We start from the raw sequence: 26048 nt of genomic DNA, 5'->3' as shown, positions 1-26048 counted from the left end.
TGTTACTGAACACTCTATATACAATATCAATGTCTACTATCACACTATATCACTATCACAGTGACTAGAAGTTCACGGCCCTTCGGGCTGCTCACATCTAGAGATCGCACCTGCTTTGCAGGCGCTCACAGCTACGTTGCAGCATTGATCCAACTGATACGGCCATATATGGAGATCTGTATCAGTATGTCAGTCCTTGCACACTTGCCCTCATGTCCCTAGTACCCAGTTGTCCAGATGCCCACCTCTCCAAGTGCCCACATGTCCCTAGTGCCCAGTATTCCAGGTGCCCACCTCTCCAAGTGCCCACATGTCCCAAGTGCCCAGTTGTCCAAGTACCCACCTCTCCAAGTGCCCACATGTCCCTAGTGTTGTGTTGTCCAGGTGGTCACCTCTCCAAGTGCCCACATGTCCCTAGTGGCACCTGCCCTGCACCGCCTACTGTGTGGGGGCCCAGTCCGGCCCTGCACCACCTACTGTGTGGGGGCCCAGTCCGGCCCTGCAACGCCTATTGTGTGGTGCCCCAGTCCGGCCCTGCACCGCCTACTGTGTGGGGGCCCAGTTCGGCCCTACAATGCCTACTGTGTGGTGCCCCAGTCCGGCCCTGCACTGCCTACTGTGTGGGGGCCCAGTCCGGCCCTACAATGCCTACTGTGTGGTGCCCCAGTCCGGCCCATGCACTGCCTACTGTGTGGGGGCCCAGTCCGGCCCTGCCATGCCTACTGTGTGGTGGCCCAATCCGGCCCTGCAACGCTTACTGTGTGGGGGCCCAGTCCGGCCCTGCAACGCCTGTCTGGCCCTGCAGTGCCTATACTGTGTGGTGCCCCAGTCTGGCCCTGCGCCGCCTATAGGCCAATATTTGGGGAACATTTTTAAACATTTTGTGATTATGAGAAGTAGAGACACATCTGAAGGTGGAAAAGTAGATGGTCAGCAAGGCAGATTCGTTATTGATTTTTGTATTATGTTTTTTAGACAATTGAACAACTCCTGAACGTGGAGTTACAGATGGACATACATACACGCACTTGCTGTGGTACACATTCTGATTAGGTAGTTTATGTAATACTTATTTGAACAAATATCTCTTACCCTTTAATCCTCCTTGGTTTACCAAGGAGGAGAAGAACCACTGAAGACTTATGTAAATAATTATGTAAAAAAAAAAAAAAAAAAAATGCAAGTATTTAGCAGTCAGCCAAGGGGCATGTGAGCACTTAGCACTATATTATAATGGTTTGGTTTGCTTTAGTTTGGGGTTGGTCTGTTTATGTTTACTAGGTCAGCTAAATAATCTGCACAGACCGAGTTGAAAGGGACAGATTTACATTCCGTCATGTTCTGTTATTGTTGCGTTGCTTTCCTTTCGTTTCTTCTGTGCAATTTTATGGTCGCTTTTGTTGTCGCTCCATGTGTTTATTGTTTAACCGCCATTTATTTGTCATCCAGGTCTGTCGCCAAAGAGAGCAGATGACAAATTGCCATTCACCAGCATCCTGTATGCCAACGGACCAGGATATGTGCACGTCAATGGAACCAGAGGGAACATTACAATGGTGGATTACTGTGAGTATGCGAGAGGAGGAAGGAAGGAAAAGAAAGAATGAAATGAATCACAATCAGCTCTCAATCAGGAAGGAAGGAAGGAAGGAAGGAAGGAAGGAAGGAAGGAAGGAAGGAAGGAAGGAAGGAAGGAAGGAAGGAAGGAAGGAAGGAAGGAAGGATGGATGGATGGATGGATGGATGGATGGATGGATCAATCTCTTAATGTGCCCTGGCTCTATCCTGGCCTGGTGCAGTAACAATAACAATAGCTTACTGTAAGTATTATTAGTTGTAACAGATGTAATTCTTTAGTAGTACTCATAGTAATATAGGACTGTAATAGTATTGGTATTGGCACAATAGTGTCAGGCGCTGACTCATTTTATGTCCTTGCCACACATACATCCAAACTAACTGCCACACAAGAAGTACTGTATCCTCTATGACTTTAAATGTCGGCGAAAAGATAATCATACAAAAGAGAGCACAATAGAAGTTGGAAGATATCAGTTTGATGTATCCAGTTCGACTTCGGGTGTAACCTCAGTTCCACCGCACGACGGGTTTCAGATCAAAGGTGCAACATTTGTTTTTCATCAGGGCACGACAGCACAACAGAACGGCGAGATACACAGCGAGATAAAAGACCACGTTTGCACACAAACACTTATTCCTCTGGCTTTGTCTAAATACCCGGCAACAGAGGAGGGTAATGTCTTTCAGCTGTGCCGCTAAGTAACGTGCCTGAGTCTAGTCTGTGGTGATGTCTGTATAGGCAACGTGGACCGTATGCGGTCTATGGATGACTCACTCCTGCGCAGAGATGGGAAAAGTACTCGCATTCTGTACTTAAGTAGAAGTAAAAGTACTTGTGAAAAAAACGACTTTGGTAAAAGTAAAAGTACTCCATTCAGATAATTACTCAAGTAAAAAGTAAAAAGTACAGGCTTTGAAAAGTACTTTTAAAGTAAAAGTAAAAGTATTTTTACCGTATGTTTCTGTGCAAAGCCAATAGAATTTGAAGGATATTAAACTTAAAAGATCCCCACCAAACACACTACTGGCCCAGGATTGGTTTCCTAACTATGATGTGAAATCTAAATACAGCAAAGGTTTTCTACCTTTTTAGACTGAGTACCACTTATATAAAAAATATATAGGCCTATACATATCCCACAATTCCAAAAAATTGTAGTCAGTAACGCAATCCGATTACTGCAATTTTAAAAGTAACTACTAGTTACTTTCAGTTAGTCGATTTATGATGACTGTTAACAGTTTTATCATAAAATATCTAATTTTAAAGAATCACATACTGTATAACACAATAGTCCACTTGTACACATACTGTAATTCACACAAATTACTGCATGTTCAGAAAATAGAATAGGTTAGATCAGTTTCTCAACCTTATTTTTTTACCAGTACCACTCAGAAAATATTTGTCTCTCCAAGTACCACCATATGATGTTAAAATACAGTAGCTTACACCTGCTTCCCCATCCTATTCATAGACAGGCACAGTACACAGAAGGCAAAGGTATTCCTACAAACAAATAAAGAAAAACTAATAGCTTTATATCCAAATGACTGGTACTTTTTAAGCAATGGCCAAATGTATAATGTACATATACTGTACTGTAAGAAATAGATGTATTGCTGAGAACGACCAGCATCCGTTCTCCCATCAAAAATTAAATTAAATCATGTTTTACTCATAACAATCCATATCCAGCCTCGATACAAGACTGCCTTGATCCGAGGCTAAACAAGTGAGAAGCACCAGCGCCCACCAAGTTACACCCCTTTTTCATGTCAAGGACCCCCAAAATGACAATTATTACTTAGCCCATGGACCACCAAGCATCACTGCTCAACCATTTTAATTCCAAGGACCCCCAGTTTGACATGCATTAGGCTACGGACCCCCATTTATTGGGTAAAATCAATGTTAATTTAACTCTGGGAGTGTACACTGTGAGAGTTACAGACCCATTGTCCATTTGTTTCCAAACTAGCATTTAGCTGGGGTCTGGGGACCCCCTGGGTTGGAACTCCCTCAAGGACGCCTGTAGGTCCCCGGACCCCACTTTGAGAACCAATGGCTTAAACAAGCCACTTTATAAGGACTGCCTTTAGCTTACCGTTTTGTAGAAATAGCGTGTGTAAGCCTTCATCATGCATATCTCCTTCTGCCTTGTGTTGTGTGCAGTTTTCCTTCAGATGTTGTAAATATTCCATAATCGCCACTGAACCTATTTGTTGGTGTTAAACGTATCAGTGCTGCCATTGTAATCAAAGGCAGATACAGCGTTCCTAAATCAGATTATTGGCTTTTATTTCCCAACAGAAACGTAATAAATAACCACTGTTTTCACCCAACTTTCTTCACGTTGAATAAAAACAACAGCCGGACAGTATCCCATCCAATCACAGAGAGGGATGCGTGAAATAGGAGTCATTGATTGGCTGTGAGACGTTACATGCGGAAATGGTGTCAGCAGACTTACAAAATCACAATGCGTCGCGGTTAGCCGCTCTGTGAGCTTATAGATCTGCTATTTTCGATGCGCACCACCGTCTTACGACTGAACATAGCATAACATGCTGGAGTTCCCTGAACTCCAGCATGGATCCGCTTACGACAATGCTACTGGTATTTCTACTCTAGTATTTTATTGTTTCGTTTCATCTGCCGTGCAGCGGCGCAACATTCATTTAAAACCAAAGTAGCGAGCCTGTTTTGAAAATGTAACGGAGTAAAAGTACAGATACTTGTGTTAAAATGTAACGGATAAAAGTAAAAAGTACCCAGAAAAATAAATACTCAGTAAAGTACAAAGTACTGAAAAATGTACTTCGTTACAGTAACGAAGTATTTGTACTTCGTTACTTCCCATCTCTGCGTCCTGCGTCAAGTCTTCGGAAAAGCGTTGATAAAACATGATGAGTGTGGTGTTGAGGTTCACGCTGACTTGTTCCTGTTCTATTCATGTGTCTTTTGTTTGTACATGCTTTGCCCGACTAACTCTTTTGTTTTCCTTTTGTGGAAACGTGGAACATCGATCACCCCCTTTTACACCGTTACTGTTCCACACCATTCATTTCATACAGTCGATTTTTATGTATCTGAAAATACAGATGCAGATAAAACTTCCACTCCAGGCTGGATTAACACTTAAAAAATCAAACTTTTCTACCCTTTTTCTGAGAAACACTAACCTCACACTAACGTAATGAAAGCAAGAGAATTGTCCCAGAAGCGGGAAACTGCATCCAATTGGCACGTCAGAACAGATTGTTGAGGCAAACTCTTGGTTATACGAGAGGCTGATTTCCATTGTAGGCTTTGGTCTTAGAAATAAGAAACCGAATCCAAGTTTTGGTTAAAAACGCTCCTCGGTTAATGCCCAATGGAGCAGCGGTTAAGGATCCTCTCTCTGTAGACCCACATACTGTATATCTGGGTGGATTATAGCCTTGAACCCTGCCAGAGCTGCATGCTCAATGCATGTCAGGGATCTGAATCCAGATGGGACTGTGTTGTTCTCTCTCTGTATACTGTACCGTCCCCGCTCCATTGTACCAGCTAATAAGTAAGAATGTAGACATTTTCTATAACGCTGTTGTTGGGCAGAAACCTCTTATCTCCATATTGTAACTTTTTTCCCCCTTCTTCTTCTTCCTTGTAAATCAACACTTTACTTGATCATACTACAGCGTTGCAAAAGTAGCAGATCTGCAAGCTTGAAACGTGGCACAAAGCGATGTGTTTGGAGCTTGTAGATCTGCTTTTGCCATTTTAAAATTTGAATCCTGAAAAGTATGAGGTTTCCAGCCGACAGAGACGATATGCTTAAAATATAAGACTGGAGGAAACAAAAAAATATGGGCATCATTATTGGTGATTAGTTTAGCTGTCAGATGATGAGAAACAATCATTTACTGATTTGAGAGCTGGAGGCCATGGCTGATCAATCTTCTGTTCATAGCCCTTAAAGTAATACTCCGCTGTTCTTCAACATTCATCGTTAAGAGTAATTATCAATATGTGGGTCTTTCAGGCAATCAAAGTAACACAAATTATCCACAGTTGTAACGCAGTAACATACCGTAAAAAATAAGCCTTTCTCTATTAGGGGCCATTAGTGGCAATGGCACCCAGAACTGCCTGGGAGCTATTTCTTTGCAGTGAATTCTGTGGGATTAGACAGCAAAGCCCCATGTTCAGAAAAGGACAGAAAAATAGTGTTTTCTCAGCCGGTAAAGTAATGTCACATAATTGACCAAACATCCCAAATGTGCCAGTGGAGCATTTCTTTAACATGGATTTATCATTGTGTTTTCACTTGTTTCTCGCCTCGCTACAGCCAGTGGGGGAAACAGTCAAAATGAAAAATAGCATCTCTGTCGGGTGGAAAACTCATATGTCCATTCAAATTCAAAAATAGCAAAAGTAGCAGATATACAAGCTCAGGCCGCGTATCCAGCTTGTAGATCTGCTACTTTTGATGCTTGTGTGGCGCTGTAGTATGATCAAGTAGGGCATTAATTTACGGACAAAACACAACAAGCTAAAATAAAGAGATGAGAGGTTTCCGCCCGACAGCAAGCGCTCTGGTTTTTTGCTGTAAAATGTGATGAATTCCCGCAACCTTTCTGTTCTGGTTGTCCTGTGATCTCAGATTTACTTGGGTACTGTACTTAAAGGAGTAGTTCACCACTTTTCAACCTGTCTTCATATAATAGGTCCTCACTAATGTTCATAATAAAATCGCACAATTTTTTTCTATTCAGTCTGGGTCTCATAGGAGAGCTGTCAAATCCTTCCTACCGGTGACATCATCGTTTGACAAAAAAATAAATATATATATATATTTTTGAAAACAAAAAAATGATTTTTATTATCACGAGAACAATGGCTTCCACTTTAACATTGCAACTTTTTTCAGGAATAAAAAGCCTGCAGTTTCTATTAGCTTGCATTTCCCATTGATGATGTCACCGGTAGGAAGGATTTGACCCACCCACAGCTCTCCTATGAGACCCAAACTGAGTAGAAAAAAATTGTGATATTTTATCATGAACATTAGTGAGGACCTATTATATGAAGATAGGTTGAAAAGTGGTGGAGTGCCCCTTTAAGTACATTATTGAGGTATTTGTACTTTACTTGAATACTTCCAGTTTCCAATACTTTTACTTCTACTCCACTATATCTCAGGCAAATATTGTACTTTTACTCCATTGCGATTATCTGAAAACTCTAGTTACTAGTTACTTTGTAGATTTAGATTATTATAACAAAACATACATTAACGACTTCACCCCCATAAGATCTGCTATTTTCAAAGGATTTGTATACATTAGGCAAAACTTGAAATGGGACATTGGTACTTAAAAGTACATTTTGAGGCCATTACAGACAGTACAACTGTACTTTCAAAAAGTACATTTTGAATTCCAGACTTGTAACAGAGTATTTTTATATTGCAGCATTGATACTTTTACTTAAAGTAGGACTGTCATCTAAAAGGGTACTGTCACTTTAAAAAGTAATCTTAAAATATTAGTTAATATGTTTATGATGTCATTGTGAGAATCAAATTCATTGACTGTACTTAAGACTACTTACTGTACTGGTCAGCTGTTGTTGGGGGGCGAGGGGCAGATTACACTGTGACATGAGTTTCGGACTATTTCAGACCGTTTTCAGAGAGACCACGTGACCTACTGTATCATACTATAAAGTCCTTTTTCCACCACTGCAGACGACGAGGAGTACATGCAGCAGGCCGCCGTGCCCCTGGACGCGGAGACCCACGGCGGGGAGGACGTGGCCATCTACGCGCGGGGCCCCATGGCCCACCTCTTCCACGGCGTGAAGGAGCAGCACTACGTGGCTCACGTCATGGCCTACGCAGCCTGCCTGGAGCCCTACAGGGACTGTCCCCCGCACCCGGACACCTCCAGCAGCGCTCACCGGACACACGCCGTGCACCCTGGACTGCTAATGCTGAGCCTGACCGGCCTGCTCTGGCTGCCGCTATTCAGATGACCACACACACACACACACACACACACACACACACACACACACACACACACACACACTGTGTAGACTAGTACGCACGCCAAAACACGTGCATGCACAAGATGGACATGTACTGTATGTGGTCTCACACACACATACGCGAGGAAAAAACGGACAGTCAGGCACACGCGTGAGCGCGCTCACACACACACACACACACACACACACACACACGCACACACACACACACACACACACAGCATGTCGAAAACAAACGCAAACCCTCCACTTGATTTGAGCAACCACACCAACACAATATTTATAAATAGCTTTATCCTACAGATGGCACATCTCAATCAAGTTGAGCTCCAAAGAACTTCGCAGGGTATTTCCCTGGGCACGGTTCCAACGAACCTTCATCTCAAGAACTGTTTAAACAGAACGTGGGAAAAAACCCAGACAACACACATCATGGTCGCTGCTTTTGAAGCACTTATCTCCAGGTACCGCTTTTATCTCATCAATAGTCTATTTCAACAGCTGACGTATTGAAATAGTATGATGAACACAGGTGTTACAAAGGATACCAATTAAAGTGGCACTATGTAACTTTCTTTTATGAATAAAATGTAATTTTGTCCAATCTGTATGGTAGAGTATGTTAGCACGATATAGTCGCCCTGCTCTTCAATTGAGACATTTAAGTTTATCCCCTGAGCAAGCAGGCATCCTCCATTAGCTCTATGGTAAACAAACGTCAGCACCGGATTCAAATCCGGGGTAGAAGAGGAAAGTTACTTTGTGCAGCTTTAAGGTTCCGTTCCATTTAACGGGCCCATATACAGTACATACTTCAAAACAATCCGACCTACTTGTGAATTGTTTTTTTTCAGCTGGCCAGTCCAAAGAAAGTTAGAAGAGGATGAAAGTACTTTCATATCAGGGACGTGCTGGGCCCCTGATTCAGCCTGGGAAAAAGAGTTGGAGAGGCCCTCATTGCGCGCTATAGAGAGATCTCTCCCTATAGCGCTGCTGCTACTCAAAGATTTGCCATTTCAGATCATGACAAGTGACAAGCCAGTGGTCCAATTACATGAATTAGGCCTATATTTCGCTGTTGTCGGGTGGAAACCTTGTATGTCCAAAACAGTTTGTTTTGTATTTATCATTTAAAAAATTATTTAAACTAGTGAAAACACGATCTACAAGCACACAACGCCTCACGGTGCGAGGCGTTGTGTGCTTGTAGATCTGCTGTTTTCACTACTTTTGTGCAAACAGTAAAATTTTTACTTTTGTGCAAACAGTTAAATTTTTTCCTAATGCCCCGGCCTGGACCGGCCCGAGAATGAACCGGCCGCTCGGGAGTTGTCCCGCTTTTCCCAATGGCCAGCACGTCCCTGTTTCATATACTGCCATGGAACTCCTTCTTAGTTCAACCCCGTCTGCCGCTTGAGCCACTGAAGCTGTGAAGCGATGGCTTTAATACCTAGATCTCCCTCTGACACGCTGTGGGGAATTTGGCATGGCGGATTTGCCATTTCTTGCGACAGGTTGTGTTTTATGCATGGTCAACTAGAGAGAGATTTCAGAGGTGTTTGTACCTCCTGGAGCTTGGCTCGTGAGACCTCCTAACCTCCACAGCCAACATGTCTTCTAAACTAATAGTGCTGCTTTCACTGCATGCAGAATGAATCAATAGAAACGGTCCGCACTCACAAGGTGAATCTTCTTAGAATTTTCGTATTTACCGCTGCGCTGAAGGCCTGGTCAAGGATCCCCATTGACATGCATTAGGCTACAGGCCCCCATTTAATGGCATTTCTATCTTTGGGCCCCCAATTTATATTGTAAAATCAATGTTAATTTAACTCTTGAGAGTGTACAAATGGAACCAAATGGACCCTAACAGGTCCATTTGGTTCCATTTGTACACTCTGAGTTACAGTCCCCATAAGGGTCCATTTGGTTCCTATCTATGATTTAGCTGAGGAACCCCTGGAACTCCCTCAAGGACCCCTGTGACCCCTGAACCACTGTCTTAATCAATTGACAGTAGATCACGCTCAGCTCGGGACTTCTGTTCTCCAGTAATTTGGGGAACAGAAATCAACATTTGGAGTGCTGGAATGACACTGTCGCACTAAACTATCACACTGTGCTACAATTCACTCTACTTACTGTTACACTCTAAACATTCAGGCTGACACCGTATCCCAGGGCAACTGTTAATGGAGTGAGCGGGTAGGAGGGATTCAGCCTCCTTCTCAGACTACACATGACAGTTTGGGCACAGGTCAGCTATGGAGTGGATTGGTCCTGTGGCTATCTGGATGTAGGACAGGTTTCTATGACAACCGTGCCACCGTGCTGCTGCAATATGTCACGGGCAGGGATGACAAGGAACACACAAAACCTCTCACCAAGTACAAGAACAAAGACAAAAGATGTGTGGCTTTCAAGGGTTTTATGTAAATTGACCTCGATGGCTTCCAAAATGTCAAGGATCTTTTTTTTTCAAGATTGTGTATCGCTTGTCATGTAATCCGTTTGAATACATGAAAACATGAATGTACTTTTTTAACCAGATATTGTTAATGTATTTTTATACCATGTTTTTACAAAGTGTTAGTTATGTAAAATAAAATAAATCAAACTGGACAATGTCTTTTTCTCTGCTAGTGCAAACGTAATTTCATAGTAATTTAATTGTGAAGTAAACAACTATCTAACACACACACACACACACACACACACACACACACACACACACACACACACACACACACACACACACACACACACACACACACACACACACACACACACACACACACACACACACACACACACACACACACACACACACACACACACACACACACACACACACACACACACACACGCATACAGGCAAGCAGCCAGGCACGCATGCAAGTGGTGTAACGTAACAAATTACAGGTACTTTGTTACTGTATTTTAGTTATTTTTTTGTACTTTTACTGCATTACATTTACAAGGGGAAACAAACTACTTTTACTCCACTGCATTTACATTGGACAGAAGTAGAAGTACTGTATTTTGAAGCACAGCGCTTTAAAATTCTACAGTGAAATGGACTGCACAATGTACACCATTAGGCCACTATAGGCCATTGTCATTGGGCCACTAAAGGCCAATTAAGCAAAACTTATTCCAATCATTGATGTGATTGGTGCCATTCAACAATGTAGGCCCACAGGACACAGGATATTTAATATTTAATTCATGATTCAGGTTTTCAATTACGCAGACTTTGGAAGCCAATCATAGCGAATCTGAGTGGAATATGAGAAATATCTGGGACAGCTACGTCTTGATCACATGACTACAGAGATCATTTATACAAAATCTGTAGGAGTGGTAACAAAAAGTGTGTTTATCTGTCTCATGTCTCAGTAGCTGGCCGAGTTACATAATACATACTGTAGCTGCATAGCTTCTCTCAGATAAGATGAAATAAGTTCAGTTGTAGGTCAAAGATCATTCCCTTTGTACAGCTCCAAAGTGAGGCGGTGAACTTAAAAAGAATCCAACGGGAGTTCGACCAATGGGGCAATCCCCCCTTGGGTAACATGTCCCCCACATGTTACCCAAGGGGGGACTGCCCCATAGGTCGAACTCCCGTTGGGTCGAACAGCGTCGGCAGGTTGGATAATCACCCGCAAGCGTCGGCAGGTTAGATAATCACCCGTGTCACGGTTACTGAGATTAGGTTTAGGTTTTGGGTTAGAGTTTGGTGGTCGATCCAAAGGGTGTTCGACCTAATGACATGTTACCAATCCAAGGCACTCTGTTCAAGTGTAATTTCATTTATATGTTTATTTGACAGGGACAATACAAAGAACAATGTAGTTGTAAAACCAAGTTATAATGAAGTTACAAGATGCAACCTGAAACCGTTGCATTGTTAAAAAGCCTCTATTGGTCCATGGCTTGGCAAAGATTAAAAACACAGGTGAACATGCGAGAGAGATTGAGAGAACCATGACACGTGATCAGGTAAACGTGTGTTCTCTCTCTCCTTTACAAGTTTGATGTCAGTAAAAAGGACATTTAGTCAGAGTATCTATCTAGAGTCAATGAGCTCCGGTGCCTAATAATTTACAAATTATGCACTGATTATCGCCATCTACTGCACTGCAAGATCGTCACAGTGCAAACTAATCTCAATACCAGCATTGTCCATCCTATCATCTAGATCCAACTGAGTTGGTGTGAATCCTTCCCTCCTAGCCATCTTCTACACATTGCACAACATTCAACCACCTGGCTGCATCCAGCACCCTCTTCATTATTTCAGACATCCTTTGTATTTCATGAAAGAGCACAATTAAGAATCCAAGAGGATATAATGTTATAGGCCAATCTCTGTATACCTACCTACTGTACCACTGTAATGTACAGTATATCAATCTCTCTCTCCCATCTATATAATCTCTCTCTCTCTCTCTCTCTCTCTCTCTCTCTCTCTCTCTCTCTCTCTCTCCCCCCTTTTCCGTTCCCTCATTCTTGTCCTTTCACTTTTGGCACCTCTCAATCATTCCTCTTCTCAATCCCTCCCTCATGCTATTTAAATTGCAGGCAGGGCACAGCACACAGCAGTATATAACCTTATGTAAAGTTTATGTTTGTAACTGATTACGAACAACACCATCTCACCCCTCAACGATCAGCCTATGAGATAAGATAAGATAACAGGACAAAATTGCTGTTGTGGAAATGAAGTGCTACTGTATCATAAAACATACAAGACACACACAGACTGACACCTCACAAGTCACCCCACCGATGAATCATCCTTTCCATTTTCCAGCTTGTGTCATGGTCTGGCTCCACAGACCATGTCTACTCAGCGGCTGCTCCCACATTCCATTCCACCTCTCAGCCCTATCTATCTATCTATCTATCTGCCCTCGACACACCTGTGACCACAGCTGTAATCAACTGCTCGCTATCCACGAGTTTCCAACGCCCCATAGTGCATTGCGCAAACGTCTGCATCGAGGTTCCGCCGCCGATTTACAAGCTCACAACGGGTTGCATCTGCGACGCGACGTGAGCTTGTATGTCTGCTGTTAAACCCGGAAGTTTGGTCCTGATAGTCTCCAGTAAACTCCCGCGGAAACTTGTGGATAAGATAGAGATGGGATCTATGGCTCTCTGAAGTGAGCCGGATCTCCGGAATCCGTTCCTTTCAAAGAGCCGTTCAAAAGTTACTTAGTACTTGCTTAGTACTTACTTAGTTACTTTGTAGATTGTAATTATAATTACAAATAACTTCAACCCTATATACATTTATTTCTGACATACATAGGTACATACCTGCCATTTGAACATAGCCAATTTACAAGCTCACAATGCGTCGCATTGCGACACATTTTGAGCTTGTAAATCAGCTATTTTCAAATGATTTTTTTTTACATTTTATTCATTGGAAAAACTGTGAAACAGGACATTCTGCACAATGAATACTTTCTACTATTGATACTTTGTACTTTAAGTACATTTTGATACCAATACTTTTGTACTTTTACTCAAGTAGGCCTATATTAACATTCCAAACTTCTGCTTGTGGCAGAGTATTTCCATATTGATTGCAGTATTGTTTTTTTTTTTTTTTTAGTTAAGTAAAGAATTTGAGTAATGGAACGGCTCCCTACTGCGAACCGGATCCCATCGTTCATTTCAAAGAGCCGTTCAAAAGACTCAATTCGTTCACGAACGTCCCATATCTACTATAAGACTGGACTCTTTCTATTCCTCACACACACTGCCAGTACATTGTTTGGATGTCACCTTGCTCTGCCTTGAACTTGTTTTCACAAGTCTGTAAGGTTTGTCATTTGTTGGACTTCCCAAGTTAGCCTACTGCCTTGTGCTTTAGGAATTGCTTTATGGACGTCATGATTGAAGCCTGTGTTGAGATACAAGACTTTGCTTGAGAAGTAAGCTTTAGGACTTTCTGATTTTGCCTGCTTCTTTTACTTTACGTTTGTATGAATTTTCTTGAATACATCCTTATTTTGAACTATTCCTGCTTGTGGCTCTGCATTTGGGTTCAGTCTTCTGCAAACCGTGACAGAATGTACTGGCCAAAATGAACCCAGCAGAGCTAAAACCTTTTTGTCGTAAGGTGAGGGACTTTGAATATGTGGTTGGCTGCTTGCTTCATGTTCTCTCCCCCTAAAAAGCATGCTGTTCTCCAAGAGGAGATCGCTACGCTGCAGCAGTGGTTTAAAGAGAGGCCGTGGGTTAGCCATTTTGTCCCCCACCTGGAAGTCATTCGTGGGAAGCTTAAATACTTTTTAGACACTAGCTCGTTTCCCGAGGCTTCCCAACCAGCTCCTCACTCTTTTAGGCTCGGAGTGATGAGACTGCAACCCGCTAGCACTGATGCTAACCAGCAGAAAGATCAGTATGTGGACTTGTTGACTTATTTGCAAAGCCGTGAAAGATTCCAGAGCATCCTGACCAAATTCAAGACCAAGAATCTGATCTGGGCACCTGGCCTGTCTCTCCAGAACCTGCACCTGTTGACCCTGTGACTGTGTTCCCACGAGCCAGGCTGAGCCTTGCTGAGACTACTTTAGCCCAAAAGCTATGGGTTGGTCTCACTTGGCCGTTTTCAAGGGGAACTGGGCGAGAGGGTGTGGTCGCCATGGCTCACGACGCAGTCAACACCTCTCGCTGCCCAGCATCCAGGAGCCTCTGCTGCCCAGCCACTACGAGTGACCACCGCCCAGCAATGCTGAGTCACCGCTGTCCAGAAGCTCAACGTCTCGGCAGCTGTCTGGTGAGGCCAAGACTCAACAGCTGTCCAGAATCTACGAGCCTCCGCTGCCCAGCGTCCCAGAGCCAGAGCCCGTCTTGCCCAGCATCCTGGAGCTAGAGCCCTGCCCAGCATATGCAGCATCCCTGGCGCCGCTTTCAGCATATGCAACATCCCTGGTGCCGCCTGCAGCGTCCCTGGCGCCGCCTTCGGCACCTTCAGTTTCCCTGGCACCGCCTTCAGCATCTGCACTATCCCTGGTGCCACCTGCAGCATCTGCAGCATCCCTTGTGCCACCTGCAGCATCCCTGGTGCCGCCTTGAGCATCTGCAGCATCCCTGGTGTCATTTGCAGTATCCCTGGTGCCGCGTTCAGTGTCTGCAGCATCCCTTGCGCTGCCTTACGCACCTTTGATGGCAGAGCGGGGAGGCTGGGCCAGGTAATCAACCTACCTGGATCCGAGGAAGAGCTTTAAATACTCACCTGCTGGAACCTAAGGACGTGTGAAAGAAGTACATTAACCTACCTGGAGAGTGAAACCGTACTTACCTGGCCCTGTGGAAAGAAACGAGTCATACTCACCTACCCCTGTAAGTAGAAAGCCATACTCACTCCCGAATTCAAGTAAGCGACCCTAAATCCCTCAAACCTGTGAAGAGAAAGAAGACAGTTGAAGGAATGCCCCTAAACTGGGAAGAATTTATGTTATAGTTATATGCCTGAATGCTTTTCTCCCCTACCCTGAATTTTGTGTTTAATCCCCCCAATAAATGCGCTTTGGGCGCACTTGAATTGTTACACTGTGTCTGGTTTGGTTCAGTTCCCGACAAACAGTAATCAATCAATCAAAAATGTCATGTGACTAGAACCCCGATTTTGTTCAGTGCCAGTCAGTGAGAAAATGTTGAAGCTCAAAACATCGCCTTGTTGATTGGTGTCAGGTGGTGAAAACTTTTAACACACCAAGAGGGTGAGTTGATCAAAGTGTTAATGTGGGGCGGCATAGCTCAGGGGTAGAGAAACCGTTATTAGAGCACGAAGGGTTCCCGAAGGGTTCCCAGTTCGAATCCGGGCTCCCCCTGAGTTAATGTCGAAGGGTCCTTGAGCAAGACTCTGAACCCCACATTGCTTCCGGTGAGCAGGTTGGTGCCTTGCATGTGATGGAATTTGGATCATATTCCATATGAATAGACAGTTTCCCCCAAAATGATAAAGTACTCCACACAAGAAATGATGAATGTCCACACCAGGGAATATGCGTTTTTGTGTTGAAGTTTAGTCAGAGTTCAAAGTACTGTACAAGTACAGTATAGCAAAATCACCCATCGTAGCTCTCTGAGTACAAAGCATAATGATTCACAGATATATGGAGTTTACAGAATACATTAGTCACATTCTGATTGGACAATTAAACATAACATGGATGGGATGTTGTTGTGACTGAGTCTCGTGGACTCAGAAGTCAAGGATGTAGAATGTTTTGGCTTTCCATTATCCCGTGTCCTGGACACTTTGACATTTCGCTGGTCAATCTTTCTGTCCCTGGAGTGGGGCAGATTCTCGTCTCGTGCATTAGTTATCAGATCAAAACATCATGGCATTGACACTGAAAATGGTATCTATACCATGTTAAACAACAATAACATATTTTACTATCAATTCCCTCCTGAGATAGCATTTGAAGTGTTAAATGTCAAGGCAGCATAAACAACAAGGGAAGAAAACATGGGTTAAACTTTTTAAAGGTATTTGAAACAGAACATAATAGTTGTCAAAAGTCAAAAACATTTCGATAGATTTTTTTTTTTTTAAGAGGAGAGTCAAAAGAACTGTATATTTTCCAAAGGTATTTAAGTCAGAATATCATAATTGAACTTTGTTTTTTTTTTAAAGTAGAGGTAAAAGATTTTTATTATCTTAATTATTAATTATTATATATATATATTTTACAAAGGTTCAATGTGTCCAAGGTTGATTTGAAATACCATGTCAAGCAAGATAAAAACACATCAACATCACGCTCCCGGGTGGTTATTACAATTTGGGGCCGATTTTAGTCAAAACAAGACGAACTTGACTCTTTACCATAATTTAGGTTAAAGACAAAAGCATTCAAAATGTATTTAGACAGCATCCGAAAATCAGCCGTTTGGCGGTCATAATTCGTACACCTCCGAAGTTACCTTTAGGTAATGAGTGGTCTTAATTGTCCCTGCAGGTTGGGGACATTTATAGTGAGGTGTCAAACCGGAGCCGCCTTAAAGCCAACTGTCTATTCCTCCTTACTGGCTTTTGTCCGAGTCAAGGTCTGAAAGAAAACTTTACAGCGGGAAAACGTGTGTGATGCAGTTTCATACTCACGAAATACATATGGATTTTTCAATCATCCTTTTTGACATTTCCACTTTGGACAGACATGCAGTGAAGTATGTGTCTGTCAACTCATTCTCAATTATCATCTCAAAATATCTTTATCTGTAAGACAAGGGAAAAGACAGGGACAAATCAATCCATAATGTAAGGCAATAAGGTATTTATATATAGAAATTAAATTGAAATGTTTAGATACATCACCAAAAGAGGACACAAGTTGTGTCAGTTTGTTCTGTTAGGGGAAACAGATTAACCCTGTATTGATTGGAATCGACTTCACAAAATGAAATATATTTAAATGGGATGAAATGAAAACAAAATGAAATATGAAAATATGAAATCAGAAAATGAAATATGAATTCAGAAAATGAAAATATGAAAGAAATAAAATTAAATGAAAAAATATTAATTCGAAAATATTAATTCTAAATATTAATTCTCCAAACACATTCCCTCCCGTTTGCCACAGCCAAAAATATTGGGTGTGACAAAAATTGTTTTGTTTGGAGGATAATTTGTTAAAATATGGTTAAATGAGAAACAGATGGTACCGAGGTACAGTAGGGTACCGAGGTACAGTAAAGGACAATGACTCTGCTCACTGTCAGAGTTAGAGTGAGCTTCCAGGCCTGTGAGGGGGGAAGTGTATCATAACAAGATAAGGTTTTCCCAAAACAATAGTTAGCGAGGCCTGCTGAAAGGCTCGCTACTGAAAGTGTCCCAGAGAGAGAGACTTTAAAGAAGTAAAATAATAATAATAAAAATACATAACATAATCATAATGTCATTTTTTTTTCCCCCATAATGTGTAATCCCGTATAAGCCCAGTAGGGTTGTAATAATTGTGGAATTTGACTGAAAAGGTTTGAATGAGCCCAGCCATATAAATTGTTTTTGGAACGGTTTCAGCCTGCTGAGGGAGTAATCAAAGTACTTTTACTCAAGTAAAGAGGATAAGGGATTACCCAGAATAAACCAAGAAGGATAAATTAAAGGTTGAGTAAAACCAGGGCAAGGTTGAAAATAGAGATAACAATAATATTGATAATAATGATTATGGACATGATTACTGATAAGCCTCTCTTCCCTTTTAACACATACTGTGGTTTGAAAGAACAAGGTTCAGTTGTTACACAGGAAATAGTGTTTTTCACGACAAAACAGGAGGACAGGAGAAAACTGGTTAAAATAAAATTGAAATAAAACAGTCAGTCAGTCAAGTTGAGTGTCAGTCAAGTTGGTTAGCGAGTTAGTGGAGTTCCTTCCACGATACCTGTCTATCCAGGTCGAGTCCGTCCTGTCCCCTAAAATGAAATAAATAAAGTAAAAATAATCCCTACCACATTGGTGAAAAAGAATTAATACATTTGGGAGAAAAAAAATTATTAAGACGTTAGGGGCATCATATATAAACATTCAAATAAACCCAAGCGTTGGTTGTTATTGAGTACGAGTGCAGTCATAACAAGAGTGAATGAGATCCCCTTTGAGAGAGAGAGGGAGAGACAGTCATATGTGTAAATAATTCCTAGTTTTGCAAACCAGGCAAGTGAGTTAGAACACAAACAGAGGGAGAAAAACCCAAGACAGATTCAAATATAACCCCAGCACATTGTTATCAAGCCCTGTATTAGAATGTAAACAGTAGATTATACAGAACAAGAGCGAATGAAACTCATTTTTGAGAGAGAAAGAGAGAGCAAGGTCACACAGAAACTGAAATAGGCTCGTGGCCTCTCAAGGTAAAAATAAGAAAAATGAAATAAAAAACAATTCCAGCAATCCCCTCATAGTTTTTTTTCAAAATAAAACAATAATAAACCATAAACCAAAATGTAAGCATCGGTCAAGCGAGCGCGGGCAAGCAGCAAGCCAGCAGCATAAGCGAGATGCACAGAACACATGAGCACTGCTCACTTCATACTTGGTTTGATTTTTTAGTTTCCCTTTTTTTTTGCATAATAGTTGTAACCCGGGGAGGAAAAGGGGATTAGAGATGATTAGACAGAGACAGATTATCAAAAACATTTAACACACAGGTTTGTCAGTCAGAACTTGATTTTTCTTTTTTTTTCTTTCCAGAAGTCGTTCTTAGTCAAAAGTAAACAAAATATATAGTACCATTATCTCGGGGCGTCCCAAGGGTCAAGAGTGTTTGTTCTTTTCGGGACATTGTAATCCATGAAAGTCACGTAGCAGATCGACAAGCTCACAACGCGTCCCATCGCGTTGTGAGTGAAAGGCCAGCCAGGTTCGGCTGGGGGGGGGGGGGGGGGGCTCTGTCAAGCCCTTCAGCATCTTGAAAACATTGCTTGCGTCCTCTGTTCCTTCCTGATGAGGTTCGAACATCCAGTGGCAAATAATGTCCGATTTCTCCACAGCTCCGCACATATCCATTGACATGTTCCAGGAAAAGTTTTAGGCAGTGTTGATAACTGGGAGTCCCCGATGATCTTCCAGAATGACTTGAGGTCCGGGTTAAAAAGAGGTTCTGGGTTTAGATTGTAACCTTTCATCCGTGTGTGTCCAGGATTTACACGATAAAAACACTGCTTCTCGGAGCAGGGGGCTTTTTTAGCTTGAATGGTCATGTTTCTTAAAAATGTTCTTGGGAGCGTTGAGATAAAAAGCTCCTGTATTCAACATCTCAGAGTCGCCTGAGACGGAAATAAAAAAATAAATAAAATAAGATAAGACTGAGACGAAAACGAAGACGTGTAAGCGTAAAGCATGAAGATTTCCGTCAGAACGTTCTGTTCTGGAACATAAAGGAAATCTACCAATTAAAATAACCACGCTATTTCTTATGTGATTAAGTAGCTGGAATCAGCTATTATTGATAAAATAACCACGCGATTTGTTATGTGGTTAAGTGGCTGGGTTATGCACTGGCCAAGAGATTCTCCCTTCAGAACAATTGCTTTTGTTCTGGGTACACTAAACAAAATCGTGTAAAGATTTCCTTCAGGACAGAAATAACTTTCGTCCTGGCAACACTAAACTGGAGTCTCGTGCTAAATAACACCAACTAATAATATGGACAAGCATGAATCTGTGACCAACAGTCTGCTATGTCCTCAGAACAGGAAACCGCAGTCCCTATTCTGTTACTCAAACGTGCAACGAAAAGCGATAAAACAATAGACTACAAAACATTAAACAATAAAAATGCAGCTGTGTTAAGAGCTAGCTAGACTCTTAAGACAGCAGGTATAAACGTATGACCTGGGTTCTGTTGAATTAGGACAGTGTGTGAGAATGAAGCCCGCCTCTCAAGTCTCTGTGAGAGAAACTGTCTGTGTCCGGTCCCTGGTGTGGAACGCTGTGCCAGAGCCAACCCTGGCTGCCTCCATTTCGGCTTTCTTCAGACCGTTGTGAGATTTTATCGATATGTTGATGTGGGAGAGAGTCATCATATCCGAATTCCTTTCTCCATATGGGCAAAAATGGTGCAATTGTGGGGCACCTAGAAACAACCGGTTTCATTTCCTCATTGTCTATCTTAGCCATTAAAGCTGTTATCAGTTCATTCCCCAAGCTTTGAAGAGACGCTTCAATTCAAAGGTGTTGTTCCGTTTGTAAAAAGGTTGTTTAGATTTCGGCAGGTGTTTTCTGCCTTCCTGTGCCGCGCTCAGGAGGAAAAAACGTGGAGGGAGTCCTTTCAGTGTTACTCCGTGGGAGTCAGGGGAAACGTCTGATAATATCCTCGGCTGGTTGTTACTAGCAGAGATGAACGAAGTGGGATTCCAAAACAAACTGTCCAGCTGTATCGAATCCATAAACGTCAAATCAGTAGAAATCCGTAACTGGTTCTAGCAGCGGAGAAGACAAAATGAGTCCAACAACGTTGAGTCCCCAATATCTCCTCGGAGCTAATCCGGCAATCGAATGGGCCATTGATGGAATTTGGATCATATTCCATATGAATAGACAGTTTCCCCCAAAATGATAAAGTACTCCACACAAGAAATTATGAATGTCCACACCAGGGAATATGCGTTTTTGTGTTGAAGTTTAGTCAGAGTTCAAAGTACTGTACAAGTACAGTATAGCAAAATCACCCATCGTAGCTCTCTGAGTACAAAGCATAATGATTCACAGATATATGGAGTTTACAGAATACATTAGTCACATTCTGATTGGACAATTAAACATAACATGGATGGGATGTTGTTGTGACTGAGTCTCGTGGACTCAGAAGTCAAGGATGTAGAATGTTTTGGCTTTCCATTATCCCGTGTCCTGGACACTTTGACATTTCGCTGGTCAATCTTTCTGTCCCTGGAGTGGGGCAGATTCTCGTCTCGTGCATTAGTTATCAGATCAAAACATCAAAACATCATGGCATTGACACTGAAAATGGTATCTATACCATGTTAAACAACAATAACATATTTTACTATCAGCATGGTTTCCTCCGCCAGCGGTGTATGAATGTGTACGTGAATGGGTGAATGTAATGCACAATCTCTGTAAAGCGCTTTGGATAAAAGCGCTATATAAATGCACCATTTACCATTTTAATGTCCAGGTAAAAACCTTCTATCTGCATGTACAGTATGTAGATAGAAGGTTTTGGCGTTGAACATTTTGAACTCCGAATGCGGAGCCCATTAACGCCAAGATTAACTGTATTCCATGTATGCAATAAATGGTTAAATATACTTAGACGTGATTGTTCCCGAATAAACACTTTTTATGGCAGATTCTGATCTGCAATTCATCAGGGAACGCTAAGCAATACCCCCCAGGGATACAATAGCAGAAAAATAGCGATACAAAATCACAGTATTTGAGCTTAACAACATTGACATGTAACTTAATCAGGCAATCACAATTATTTGAGCTTAGCCAGACCGGTGGTGCAAAGGTGGAGGCTGGGGTGGAGGAGGCAGCTGCCTTGATTCCGAAGTTTCGGAAACCAAGCATAGTAGAGAAAGCAAGCCGTATTTAAAGGAGCCTTTCCTACTGATTGAGAGCTTTGATTGGAGAAAGGCAGACGTAATGACCAGCACATATGAGTATGAGGAATGAGAACAGAACTGACTGACAGCTGACTACAGCTGGGCGGGACGACTCCCGTGTCCTGCATAAACTAACGCGGTCGATTCAATTATCTAATAAAAAAAATCGCACCAGTGCGAAGTGAGCGGTGCAAGGTGACCATGGTGGAGCCCTGGAGCAGAGGGGAAGCGTGTGGATACTTATCTCTTCCGAGATAAGTAGGGCTACAGATTGTAACTTGTAAGAGTGAGGTAACTGATTATTAGGCCTGATTATTTGTTCTCTGATTCCTCAAGGAAGCCGCCCTCAATGGATTGATTGCCCACGAATTAGGACATTATGTACTGGACAATGATAGACATTATAGACTGGTAGGTAGGCTGTCCGAAGGACTCCTGGAGTTTGAGATTTATCATTTGCTGTCATATTCTGCTGTATTACATTAAACCCTATTTATTTGTGCCCTTGGTTTGGTTTCTTAACTCTGCTCAACCCTGGTTTAAAGAACCTGTTTGCTTGGTGTATTTTTATTTTATTTTATAATTTTTTTTTTTTAAATGGAGTCGTGGGCTCCATAGCCTCCAAGTGGCATTTTTTTCCTTTTTAATACTTTTTAACCTCACCACACAGGGACAAATAAGTGTTTGATTGGTCAGTACACATTTTCTGACTAAAGACAAACAGGCAAACCAATCGGAGGTGTCATATATGAGGTATACATTTTTTGGCTAAACGCATTCTTTGATTGGTCTGTGCCCATGTCTATAGCCCCTTTATTACTGCAAAGTGAAACCATAACTTTCAGAAACCTGAACCTATTTATTTGGTTCTGGTTTTGTTTACTTTGCTTACAGCCCAGTTCCAGACAATGTTCCTGAAACCTTGTTTCGGTCCTGCTCCTGAGGTAGAACTAAACTTTAGTTCTGAGAACCTATGGGTGTGGCCAGCAACGTTGCTGCTCTTTTTGAGCGGTGGTCACACCGTCTCCATAGCGTGGCTGTGTGTGTATCCGTGCGTGTGTGTCTGTCTGTCTGTCTGTCTGTGTGTCTGTAGCCTCTGGTGTATGTAGCCTGAGTACCCTGGGTGACCAGAGAGGTGCTGTTGAGTCTAGCCTGGCCTGTGCATCAACTGCAACACACACACACACACACACACACACACACACACACACACACACACACACACACACACACACACACACACACACACACACACACACACACACACACACACACACACAGGGGGGGGAAGGGGGAGGGGGGGGGGTGGGTAAACCATTGCTCAGTTCACACGGGTGTGATTTTTTGTGACCTTCTGGTTCTAGTTCTGAGTCGGCCCTACAGTGCTAGGGTTAGGATGTTTATTTGTATTTTAAGATTGTCTTAGCTGTTCTTTTTGGCACAAACAGGCAAACCAATCTGTAGCCTCTGTGTCTATGATGTACTATTCTTTTGACTAAACGCATTCTTTGATTGGTCTTTGCCTGTATCTATGACATCATGATCAAGTAAGCGTTTGATTGGACACCATGTTGGACACCATGTTTATGATACCATACTCATTTGTCCGGCCAAAACACGTTCTAAATCAGGGTAAACCAATCGGAAGGCGGGTCATAGCTCAAAAACGTTTAGTTTGTAGGCCTACTATTTCTTCACGTTTTGGCCTTCGATATACAATACAAGACAAGACAAGACAAGACAAGACAAGACAAGACAAGACAAGACAAGACAAGACAATTAAGACACGACAAGACAAGACAAGACAAGACAAGACAAGACAAGACAAGACAAGACAAGACAAGACAAGACAAGACAAGACAGGTAAACAATGAAATATGAGAAATGACAAATGGAGCTGATAATTTATTATTACAAACTTGGTTTGCTTTTAGCCACCTCTTATGGTTGAATTTGAAGGTCAGATATAGTTGTTGGTGAAATCCCCTTTTGGTGACGTATAGCATTAAGGCGAAGTGTACTAACATGGGCAAATGTACGAACGGGGTCTCCTACCGTACTGATAGGGTGACATGCAAATTTCCATTCAGGCTTTTGCAGGTGAGCTCACATTTCAACATTAGGAGGCTACTCTGTTGGAAAGGCTCTGAATACATTTAGGCTATTTTCTATTTTCGGTTTGTTTGTCATGGTTTAACTTGTAGGCGAGTGCTTTCTCATCAGCCTGACAGGCGACATCTGATCTTAGACCAGCATTATCATCTCACAGTTACACAGCCATTCATATCAATTCACTTGGGAAAAACTGAGTCCATCCTCTTTGGATCAAATCATAACCTCAAAAAAGTCGATAACTTCACAATCAAAGTGGGTGACAAGGTCATAACACGTAAAAACGAAATCTCTTACTTAGGATGTATCCTTGAAGCTAATCTTTCCAGCGAAAAGATGACTTCTAAAGTAATAAATAAAATCAACCAACGAACTCGCTTCCTACAGAGGATCGCCCCAATGGTCAATTTCAACACACTGAAGACCATAGCTGGTGCAATAATCCAGCCCCTATTTGACTACGGAGTTCACGTATGGTATCGTGACGCCCCACAAGCCCTTAAAACTAAACTCCAAACAGCCCAAAATAAACTAATTAGGGTCCTGCTTAACCTTCCCTATCAGACTCACCTCACCGCTACTCACCAGTTAAGAGTGGGGTGGCTCAGAGTAGATGACAGAGTACAGCAACTTGCAATGGGCCTGGTGTACAAGATACACTACACCACTATGATACCCAAGTACCTGTCAAAATACTTTATAAACATTAAGGATGTCCATAATTACAACACCAGAGGCAGCACCACAGATCACTTCCAACCCAGAGTCAAAACCAACAAAGGGTCAAACTCGTTTTTCTGCTATACCACCAAAATGTGGAAAGCCTTACCGAAGGCCATAAAGGAGTGTGGATCACTAGCATCCTTTAAAATTGCCCTGAAAAACCACTTACAGGCAGCAGCCGTTCGCAACTGGTAAAAAAATGAACCTAGCCCAACCCTAACCTCCCCTGCCCCTTCTTTGTATACTGTTTGTTTAGACTTACTGTTTTCTTTTTTGTTTTTCTTTACATATCTACTGCATAGTACTGTGTTCTATTTGTCTGTCATTCAATGTTATATGAGATACTTCAATGGTTTCCAGTGGAAATAAGCTTAGTCTTTTCATGGATCTCCTTTTAGTAGACCTTGTACCAGTGAACTGTACCGTCATGAAACTGTACCTTTTCCTATGCAAACTTCTAATAAAGTCTTCAATCAATCAATTCTTCGTGTCGCTGCCTCGCGGCTAATAACGGACCTGAATCTGATCCTAGGTCAGCGTAAACACAGCACAGCACACACGTACAGTACGTTAAACAGAACTCCAGTTCGTTCCGTATCCTGATCATAGCGCACCAGGGCACGCCAGCGCACACACACACATTGATTGATTGATTGCTTGCTACACTTGTATTTCACTTTATCGCTACGTCGCCTTAACGCTACGTCGGCAAAACGGGACGTGCCCCTCTTACTTCGGTAAGGAGACTATTCCAGTAATGGGATGCTCTAAGGGCCGATGGATAGGCTACTCCACTTTTAGAGCCGAATTTATTTCTTTTTCGGGGAGTCACAAACACCCCCCAAAACTCTGAATGACGTCATATTGTAGTTTAGACAGAGCCAAACTTAAATAAATTCGGCTCTAAAAGTAAAGTATGCATCGGCCCTAACAGAGAAGACTGTTTCACCAAACACACTCCTTCTGAATGGTACCTCACAGTCCCCTCTGGTAGTTGCGAATGTGTTTATGTATGTCTGTATCCTCCCTGGTAAATGATCACACAGGATTTGTCTGCGTAGTTCCACTGAAGCCATAGTGATTATCAGAGAAAGAAATAAAACGCTAGCACACTGAGGGCTCATATGCAAACAACGTGCCTTTATTGCACCAAATACAGGTCAATAAATAAAATAAAAGCACTTTGTTCGCATATGAGCCCTCAGTGTGCTAGCGTTTTATTTCTTTCTTTAGTATTTACTCGTCGCTTAGCACCTGCCCAACTTGGGTTATAGGGATGTGCATGTCAGCTCCCTTTTTTCATTCCTTTTTTCATATAGTGATTATCAGAACACTATAAACGTTCAGGTCCATTTGAACAATCCCAGAGATAAAAGGAACACTCAGGATTATTACTGAGTACAGTAGGACGAGCCTTTCTTCCCGGCCTAGTGCTCATTCAGAACAGTAATGTTTAAACCACATTGTTCTCTTATCACATGTTGTC

General features: G+C 42.2%; 1 protein-coding gene across 1 annotated transcript in view; it reads left to right on the top strand.

The window, feature by feature from the left end:
* Window positions 1–7603, top strand: part of alpi.1 (alkaline phosphatase, intestinal, tandem duplicate 1) — a gene marked incomplete at both ends in the record, with an annotated part of 31040 nt that extends 23437 nt beyond the window's left edge. The window contains 2 exons of the mRNA XM_080729325.1: window positions 1450–1566; window positions 7317–7603. Coding sequence (XP_080585451.1) covers window positions 1450–1566; window positions 7317–7603 — 404 coding nt within the window. The remainder of the gene's footprint in view (window positions 1–1449; window positions 1567–7316) is intronic.
* Window positions 7604–26048: the final 18445 nt, after the last annotated feature.

The sequence above is a fragment of the Nannobrachium achirus genome, assembly GCF_963921795.1.
Source record: "Nannobrachium achirus genome assembly, chromosome: 1".
NCBI classification, from domain to species: domain Eukaryota; kingdom Metazoa; phylum Chordata; class Actinopteri; order Myctophiformes; family Myctophidae; genus Nannobrachium; species Nannobrachium achirus.
The sequence above is the reverse complement of the archived record's forward strand: the minus strand, read 5'-3'. Positions and strand labels throughout refer to the sequence as shown.